The sequence below is a fragment of the Lactuca serriola genome, chromosome 3 (assembly GCF_051521515.1).
Source record: "Lactuca serriola cultivar US96UC23 chromosome 3, Lser_US96UC23_V15, whole genome shotgun sequence".
In the NCBI taxonomy this organism is placed as follows: Eukaryota; Viridiplantae; Streptophyta; class Magnoliopsida; order Asterales; family Asteraceae; genus Lactuca; species Lactuca serriola.
This window is the reverse complement of record NC_136410.1, coordinates 312982167-312992263: the sequence shown is the minus strand read 5'-3', so window position 1 is coordinate 312992263 and position 10097 is coordinate 312982167. Positions and strand designations below refer to the sequence as shown.

The following is a 10097-nucleotide window of genomic DNA, read 5'->3' as shown; positions in this document are numbered from 1 at the left end:
TAATTAACAATGAAAAATTTCTTTGTAAAATTTGGGTCGTTACAAGTTGGTATCAGAGCCTTGGTTTGAGAGATTCGGGCTTACTCTCAGGTGTGTCAGGACTCAAACTAAGGAAAGGGTAAATTTGATTTTGAAAATAACATAAAAAGATTTTGAAAGAAGGAAAAGATCAGAGTGCAACGCGCGTGATCAGCCGAGCCAAGTATGTATATCCCCAATATGCTAGTCATGCTATTCTGATATTTGAACTTGGATGATCGTATGGAATTTGCTATTTGTATGCTTTTAAAAATACATACGGTTAGGAGCTTATAGCCTTAGAATGATCGATTTGGCCTTACTTCCTGTTCCTTGTTTGGTTGTGGTCCTAGGGTAGAATCTTTTATTCGAAAGTCCATTTGATCCTATCCTATGTATAATATGCATGCATAAAGGCAACATGTGATGATTGGTCTATTTGATGTGGGTAGAGGAAACATTAGAATAGTCTAGGATGTGGGTTATGCGGTGGTTGGTAATATATGGTTTATTTGGGAAGAATTGGAATTATCAGGTTGAGCCTTGGGGAAAGGTACAGGTAGGTGAGGAAGGTAGTATTGGGACTGTACTACTGGAAGCAAAGGACCTGTACCCAAGCCAATGTTAGATCTGACAACCTCAAAGAGGAACGGTGTTGAGAGATCCATTTTATGAAAATCCTGATCGTTATGATTTATGATATTCCAATTCAGCATGGTAGTGACACGTTTCGAGGCGGGAGGATCAGGATCGGGATCTGGTTCCGGGAATGGATCGGGTGACACCACAGACGGCATAGATGAGAGGTTGCACGATCTTATTGCAACCGAGGTTACAAAGGGCATGCTTGACGTTACCCCAATCATTTTTGGGACGGTCAAGGAGGGCATATAAGAGATCATGGAGCAGAGACTCAAATCATTCAGGACTGAGATTGTCGCGGGCCAGTTGGGGGCCCGAACTCCATCGTTTCAGGAGTTCAAGGCGTGTGGGGCGCCAGAGTTTTTCAGGGTCAGGGACCCCATTGTCAGTCGACGCTGGGTGGTGGATATCCAAAATGCCCAATGCACGAGTTCTTTCCCGGATTTGTCAAAGGATGGGTTTGCTTCTTGTATGCTGAGAGACAGAGCCCGAGATTGGTGGGGCGAGGTTACTAGACAGGTGGGACCAACCGGGGTGGCTGAGATGACGTGGGCCGAGTTTGTTCGGCGATTTGATCTGGAGTTTGCACCACCCATTGAGGTGCAAGGTTTAGTGTGAGAGTTTCATGATTTGCAGCAGACTACCGAGACCGTGGCGAAAATCACCGCCAAGTTTCGGGAACAAGCTTTGTTGATTCCGCAATACGCTACCGATGAGGAAATAAGGTGGACCCGATATCATTCCGAGCTGAGAGACGATATTTGGGAGTTTATGAGCTTTACGAGGTGTAAGACTCTGAATGAAATGGTGGAGAAGGCCCGAGAAAGGGAAATGGAGCTCGAGTCTCGCACGAAGCGGAAGCCTGAGCAGGCTCAGGCAGCAGTAGGACATGCTAAGAAGCCAAGGACGACAGACACTTCCAAGAACGGCCAGTAGGGTCAGGCCCGATGTGCCAAGTGTAACCGGGTACACAATGGAGCTTTCTGTATCGCAGGCTCAGGATGTTATGCATGTGGCCAACAGGGCCATATTAGCAGGGACAGCCCGGAGAAGGGCTTAATCTGTTTTCACTCCAACCAGACCGGCCATAAGCGGGTCAACTGTCTGAAGTTGAAGGGGGGAGGAGGAGCGGTGGCGGCACCTGCGCCCGCCACAATGAGGATTACCGATGGTCGCCCTGCAAAGGCGGAAGCTCCAACAGTGAAGAGCCTACATTTCAACTGACTACCAAAGAGGCACGCGCAACGCAGATGTAGTGGCTGGTATGTAATTATTCTTCCCTGCTCTATGTATCTGTTTCACTTATGTGTATTCTATGCTTGTATAGGGACCTTTTTTGGTCAATGTTATATCTGCTCATGTCTTGTTTGATTCAGGTGCAACCCGGTTGTTCGTATCTCTTGCGCTTAGCAAGAAGTTCCGGGAAGCGCCAGGAACTTTGGACTCCGTTCTCGAGGTGGAGATTGCAGATGACCGTACCATTAGTGTTGCGAGGGTGTATCGGGACGGTACTCTGAACGTGCTTGGTGAGAGATTTTGTGTCGACCGAGTTCCAATACCATTGTGTGGGCTGAAAGCGATTATCAGAATGGTTTGGCTGGGGACCAATGGGGCCATGATTGACTGGGAGCAACAGTTGCTGAGGATTCGAACCCCAAGTGGGGGAGAATTGGTAGTACATGGTGATAGAGCATCGCAGGGGCCGACCGTCTATTCGGCTGCGAGGGATAGGAGGTTCCTGCAGCATGGTAGTTCAGGATTTCTGGCCTATATCTCAGATACTAGGGTAGAGATCACGAAAGATGTAGGCAGTGTGCCAGTTGTTCGGGACTTTCGGGATGTTTTCCCCGAAGAGTTACCAGGGGTGCATCCAAAAAGGCAGGTGGAATGTCGCATCGATTTGGTTCTGGGTGACACTCCGATAGCAAAGGCACCATATCAATTCGCACCACTTGATATGAAAGAGTTATCTACACAGCTTCAAGAGCTATTAGACCGAGGGTTCATTCGTCCGAGCAGTTCCCCATAGGGAGCACCAATTCTTTTCGTGAAAAAGAAGGATGGATCCCACAAGATGTTCATCGATTATAGGGAACTAAACAAGCTAACGGTGAAGAACCATTACCCGTTGCCAAGGATCGATGATTTTTTCGATGAGCTGCAGGGTGCGTCCTGGTTTTCCAAGATTGATCTTTGGTCGGGATACCACTAGATGAGGATATACCGAAGACGGCTTTCAGGACTCGGTATGGGAATTATGAGTTTGTAGTTATGTCGTTTGGGTTCACCAATGCCCCAACAGCATTCATGGACCTTATGAATAGGCTGTGTAGACCGATACTGGATCGGTGGGTGATCGTTTTTATTGATGATATCCTGGTCTATTCTAAGACCAGGGAGCAGCACGAACAACACTTAAGGGAGGTGCTGGAGACCCTAAGGACAGAGATTTTGTATGCCAAGTTCTCCAAGTGTGATTTTTGATTGCGAGAGGTACAATTCTTGGGGCATATCATCGACCAGGAGGGTATTTTGGTTGATCCAGCCAAGGTTGAGGTTGTGATGCGGTGGGAAGCACTGAAGAATGCATCAGAGATTCGTAACTTCTTGGGTTTAGCGAGTTATTATCGGCGGTTTATCCAGGACTTCTCCAAGATTGAGTTGCCATTGACCCGTCTGACCAAGAAGAATGTGACGTTTCGATGGGGTGAGGATCAACAGTTGGCCTTCGAAACCTTGAGGCGGAGACTGTGTGAGGCTCCGATCCTTGTTTCGACCAGGTGGATTAGATGATCTGGTGGTGTACTGTGATGCATCTATTTCAGGGTTAGGTGCGGTACTGATGCAGAGAGGACACGTGATAGCCTATGCCTCACGACAATTGAAGCAGCATGAGGCAAATTACCCTACTCACGATTTGGAACTGGGGGTAGTGATGTTTTCCCTCACGATTTGGAGGCATTAGTTGTATGGAGTGCGGTGTACCATTTACACCGACCACAAGAGTCTGAAGTATTTCATGGACCAATAGAACCTCAACATGCAACAAATAAGGTGGTTGGATGTACTAAAAGACTATAATTGTGAGATTCTATACCACCCAAGGAAGGTCAATGTAGTGGCCGATGCCTTGATCCATAAGACGGCAGGTTCCCCGATCAGGAATGTGTGTTTGAGGATGATGGTGATCTCTCCATTGTTGGAGATGATCAAAGAGGCTCAGGTTAAGGGAGTGAAGAAAGAGAATTGAAAGGTAGAGAGGATCCGAGGACAATATCCTCTATTCGTTAAGGATAGTCGTGGTCTCTTGACACAATGTGGCTGGGTGTGGGTACCTGTGACCGGGGAAGTGAGACAGAACGTATTAGAGGAAGCACATAAGTCCAAGTTCTCTATACATCTAGGAGATATGAAAATGTATAGGGAATTGAGTCTGAGTTACTGGTGGCCATGCATGAAGCGGGAAATTGATTGGTTTGTAGAGTGGTGCTTGACTTGTAGGAAGGTCAAGGCCGAGCATGAACGGCCTCATGCTAAGGTCCAGCCGCTACCCATTGGCATGTGGAAGTGGGAGGAGATCACAATGGACTTCATTACAAAGTTTCCAAGGACCGCGAGGGGTGTGGATGCTATATGGGTGATTGTGGATAGACTGACGAGAGTGCCCATTTCATTCCGATATCCGAAAGTATATCCGCAGAGAAGTTGGCAAATATCTATGTGTGTGAGGTGGTGGCTAGACACGGGATACCTGTGTCGGTTATTTCTGACCACGATGCCCGGTTTACATCTAGGTTCTGGAAGAAATTCCATGAGGAGCTGGGCACTCAACTACATTTTAGCACGACATACCACCCCCAGACCGATGGTCAGAGTGAGAGGACAATACATACACTGGAGGATATGCTTCAGCCATGCGTGTTCGATTTTGGAGGAAGTTGGGATAGATATCTCCCACTAGCAGAGTTTTCGTACAATAACAATTATCATGCCAGTATCGATCGAGCTCCGTTTGAGATGTTATATGGTCAGAGGTGTAAGACCCCAGTTTGTTGGGATGAGGTTGGACACCGTGTCATGGGGAGCACTAAGATAGTGCTCAAGACTACGGGACTAATTCAGCAAGTGTGAGACCGACTGCGAGTTGCGCAGAGTCGCCAGAAAAGTTATGCTGACCGACGACGGTCAGACTTAGAATTTCAAGTGGGAGACTTGTAACACCTGGTTTGATCATTGGTTGGAAACTTGCCAATGGAGAAGTTTCATGCATGGAATCGGCGAGTTGGGAGCTCAACTCGTCGAGTATAGTCATATTTCAGGGGCACGAATTGGAAGCGACTTGGTGAGTCAGAAGATTCACTCGAAGAGTCAGGGCTGTTTAATGAAAAACCCTAATTTTGGGGTTGCCCCTATATAAGTCTCATTAAACGCTCTTGTAGCCCCCCTTAGCATCATAAGACACTGTGTATGGCCGCGAACTCCCTAGTGTGTGAAGTGTGTGCATTTGAGAGCTTGACTTTGGAATTTGGGAAGGAATCCAAGCTTGGAGAAGAAGAATCAAGGGGAAAACATTGGATCTAGCATATAGTTCGTCTTGGGCATCAAATTGAGGTATGAATCTGTTACCTTAAGCTTATATTCTAATTGGGAGTTCATGACCAAACTTTGAGGAAATGGAAGCAAGCCTAGATCTGGACCAATCACAAGGGTATGGATCCAGATCTGAACCTCACTAGGTCCCAAATATCATAAAGTTGCATGCTTTATAAGCTTTTTCCCTCCCCATGAATGAAAACCTTGTTGGTGGATTAGTTTTAGTGTTTACGGTTATGAAGGCCCTGCATGCACGTAAAGTTTGTAACTTTATATGAAATATGCAACAGGAGATGATGGATCTAAAGTTTAAGACCTTAAGTCCCACTGGAAATGACCGTAATCAGGTTGAACTTTGGGGGACTCGACGAGTCGTTCAAGTGACTTGGCGAGTCGAGAGGTTTTTCTCGTTTACGGCCACGGGTGTACGGCCAAGGGTTTACATTCAAAGGTGTACGGTTGGTAGTTTACGACCGTAAACACCAAGTAACTCAACGAGTCCCTCGGGTGACTCGGCGAGTCCACGAGTTAACAAGGGAACCCGACGAGTGAGTGATTGTACTCGGTGAGTCAAGGTCAATATGGACTATTGAGCTTCACTATAAAATTTGACTTTGACCAGGGTTGTGTTGGATTAATGTCTAAGTCCATAACTATAATTGGTAAGACTTGACCCGACCCGGCATGGTCCATTTGGGTTGCATGGCATCAAGCATTTGGATAGACTAAAATGAGAGAAATAACACCTAAGGTTTGTTAATATATTATAAGTTCTAATATATTAATAAGATTATTTAGAATTAATTAAGTGATCAAAAGAAGACTAATTAAATATATGGGTTGATTGTGTAAATCATCCATACTTGTATAGTGGGCTAATGCTCCATGGATTGTCAAGTTGGGCTAAAACCCATAAGATGCTCCATGGTATATTTGAACCCATGGATCCAAGGAAATGGAAAGCCATGCCAATTAGGGTTCACCGTAATAGTCACTAACTATATAACCATCTTATTGCTAACAAAAATCGGCACTAGAGAATATGTGAAAGGGCTAGCCGATTTTCATGAAGTGTGGATTTCTCTTTAATCTATTCCAAGTGTATTTGGTGTTGTGTGAACCATTTGAGGTGTCACACTTGGGGCACTAGGCACTCAAGCTTCATGAAGACATTCTACATCAAAGAGGTATGTAATTCTAACTTTAGATATTCATATAAATCAATGTTATTATGCTAGTTAGGATCAATACCTTGGAAAGTTCATATTTGCATGTATAATAGAGAAAACATAGATCCAAGGTATTTAGGGTTGCATGTACACTTAGGAGTGTTAGAATGCTCAAAATCCGACAGGTTGAACCCGGGGGGTATTTATGGGTCTAAGCTAGTGACTTAGAAATGCACCAAAATTGACAAGATTCAAGCCCTCAAGAAGATCTAACAAATAGGAAGTCAATGTTGAAGCTTTTTACCTCAAACAAGCTGGAAATGCAACCAAGACTCTGGATCTACTGCCTTCTTCTTGAACCTCCAAGCCTCTCCTTCTTCTCTGAGCTTCAAATCACAAACATGGCACCAAAATAGCTCGAGAACACACCCAACTAGTTAGGGTTTTGAGAATGGGGTGTGAGGGTGATGAAGGCTGGAGTGGAGGTCACTTAAGGTGTTTAAATAGGGTGAAAACCCTCAAAATTAGGGTTTCATCCAGACAGGTCTACTCGTCGAGTCGGGGCTCTCGATTCGGCGAGTAGACTTTTGCACCCGCGTCCCAAAACTCGCATCTACTCGACGAGTTGGGCCTCCAACTTGTTGAGTCCCTGAGTAAAAATGGAAAACTTAAGTTAAAAAAATTACATACCGGGAACCGAGCATTGAAAATCTCCCCCACTTATTCTAGACTTCGTCCTCGAAGTCTGTTGATGCATCCGTGAAAAGCTCGGGGTAGTGCTCCCCCATCTCTTCCTCCGGCTCCCAAGTCCTTTCTGACCCCTTGCGGTGCTGCCACCACACTTTTACCAACTCCACCCTCTTGTTCCTCAGATCCTTCAACTTCCTGTCGAGGATAGCTACTGGTCGCTCAATGTAGTTCTGGCTGTCATCAACCTCAATATCCTCAAGGGGTACCAATGTTGAATCATCCACTAAGCACTTCCGCAACTGAGAAACATGGAAAGTGATGTGGATTTGGCTGAGCTCTACTGGAAGGTCTAACTGGTAGGCAACTCGACGCACCGGGGCCAAAACCCTAAACGGACCGATGTACCTGCAGCTCAGCATGCCTCGCTTCCTGAACCGGATGACACCTCTCCAAGGTGACACCTTCAGGAGGACCATGTCACCCACCTAGAACTCCAAATCTGAACGCCTCTTGTCGATCTAGCTCTTTTGTCGACTCTGAGCAGTCTGGAGCTTGCTCTGGTCCTGTTGAATCCTCTCAGTAGTCTTGAGTACTACTTTGGTACTCCCCATGACTCTTTGGCCGACCTCGTCCCAACATATTGGGGTCCTACACTTCCTCCCGTAGAGCATCACAAAGGGAGGTCGGTCTATGCTGGCGTGGTGACTATTGTTATACGAAAATTCCGCTAACGGAAGATACATATCCCAACTGCCACCAAAATCCAAAACACATGCACACAGCATATCCTCGAGAGTATGTATCGTCCTCTCACTCTGATCGTCTGTCTATGGGTGGAAAGGGATGCTGAAATGGAGACGAGTACCCATCTCGTCGTGAAACCGCTTCCAGAATCTGGAAATAAAACGGACATCTCTATCTGACACCACCTAGACAAGCACTCCATGTCGTGCCACTACCTCACGGACGTAAATCTCGGCTAGCTTCTCGGCCGATATACTCTCCTAGATCGGGATAAAATGAGCACTCTTGGTCAACCAATACACGATGACCCATATCGAACCAACTCCACATGCGGTCCTAGGAAGCTTCGTAATGAAATCCATGGTGATATCTTCCTATTTCCACATAGGAAAATCTAGTGGCTGCATCTTGCCATGTGGCCTATGGTGCTCGGCCTTGACCTTCGTGCAGGTGAAGCACCGCTCTACATACCATGCTACATCCCGCTTCATACAAGGCCACCAATAAACAGGGCGAATGTAACACCGTGAATTTCAAAACAATTTTTCGCATAATTTAAAAACATATTCATTTAATTTTCATAAAACATAAGTATTTGAAACTCCAATCAATGTCATACAATAAATCCCAAGATCACATATCATAAAAATCCCATGTGTGTGTACTGATCAAGTCGGCGCCTTCCCACGGTCATCACTAGTACCTGAAACAATAAACACCAACACTGTAAGCACAAAGCTTAGTGAGTTCCCCAAAATACCACACGTAACACATATTAGCCACTCGAGGCTATAACTCTGTGGGTCCATAGACCCTACTCTATGAACCCACTGGTTCTAACTCTAGGAACCTTCCGGTTCCAACTCTATAAACATGCACAGCATAAATCACATAGAAATAATGCAGTACAACACATAACATACATATAGCATACAAATACTCTATCACATAACTCTGATTACCTACTCAAGGTAAAGTATAGTGAGAAGACTCACCTCGTATATCTCGATAACTCGCGAATCCTGGAAATCACTCGTGCTCGATCCTCCGAGCTATAATCCTCCTATAACATCATATATCTCTAATTAACACTTTTACCACTAAAGGTTGACTACCCCTATCAAGTCAACACTGGTCAACTCTGGTCAACGGTCAACGGTCAACTTTGACCAGACTCGGCGAGTGCACTAGGGCGACTCGGCGAGTCTATACGTGTTCACTGACTCCCTAGGATCCTCTCCTGACACGTCGAGTACACCCCTAACTCGACGAGTTCCACGTGGCATGAATCGTGGGGCCACCACGACTCAACTCGCCGAGTCTCAAGAACAACTCAGCGAGTTCCAGCTCGACTCAGTCCATCTGTCACCCTCTCCAACTCTTCCTGACTCACTGAGTCAACCCTTAACTCAGCAAGACCACTCGTTGAGTGGTTAAGGACAATCTTCATGCTACTCACCGATTCTGTTCTTCGGACTCGGCGAGTCCATGCCATGCATCAACTCAATCTCGTTCCTGAGGTCAGATCCGCTCCAACAACTCCTAGATCTAGCCCTCCCAAGCACATTCATCACGTAAAGTCACAATCTTGGCTACCATGCAACGCCTACAAGGCTTCTTTTGGTGAAATGACATCTAAAATGGTAACTGAAGTCCCCAACTCCAAAGGATATGCATAAAGCAGGGCAATGGGGACTCTCTGGACCTACTAAGGTCCAGATCTAGGTACCATTTCCCCATGGGACCTCTCACACTCCAAATACAAGGCAAACAAGGGATGAAGAAGCCCTAGATTTGACCATATCAAGAAAAACACGAGAATAAGCTCTGAATGTTACCTCAAATAGTTTCCTCTGCCGAAATGGAAGTAGATCCAAGCTCCCCAACCCTCCTATCTTGGCCTTCCTCTTCCTTTCTTGCAAATACACACAAAAATGGTGAATGATGGCCTCTTATCTCACTCACAAGGTTTCACAGGTGCTCTGGTGCTCTCAAGGTCGAAGGTAGCCGCAATGAAGGGGTATAAGGTCCTTTAAATAGGGCTCAAGGCTGGGAAATTAGGGTTTCATTAAACAGCGTGGACTCGCCGAGTCCGTACGCTAACCCGCGTCCAAATCCGTGATCATACTCGGCGAGTCTAGGCTCCAACTCGCCGAGTCTCCTCACAATTTACCAAAAATATAAAAATGAATAATACCTGGGAATCCGGGCTGTTACAATTCTCCCCCACTAGAACTAGAC

At 46.0% G+C, this 10097-nt stretch overlaps 1 protein-coding gene across 1 annotated transcript; it reads left to right on the top strand.

Moving 5' to 3' along the window:
- The first annotated feature begins 732 nt into the window (after positions 1-732).
- On the top strand, positions 733-2689 carry LOC145096345 (uncharacterized). The gene is made up of 2 exons (XM_079034089.1): positions 733-849; positions 1988-2689. Exons 1-2 carry the CDS (start codon positions 733-735, stop codon positions 2687-2689), a joined length of 819 nt encoding a protein of 272 aa, XP_078890215.1.
- The last annotated feature ends 7408 nt before the right edge of the window (positions 2690-10097 follow it).

What these genes read in the sequence shown, in the direction of transcription:
- LOC145096345 (XM_079034089.1), top strand. Translation starts at nt 733, where the DNA reads ATGGTAGTGACACGTTTCGAGGCGGGAGGATCAGGATCGGGATCTGGT. An exon ending in ACGATCTTATTGCAACCGAG is followed by an intron (nt 850 to 1,987) that starts GTTACAAAGGGC and finishes ATGCTTGTATAG; the next exon opens with GGACCTTTTTTGGTCAATGT.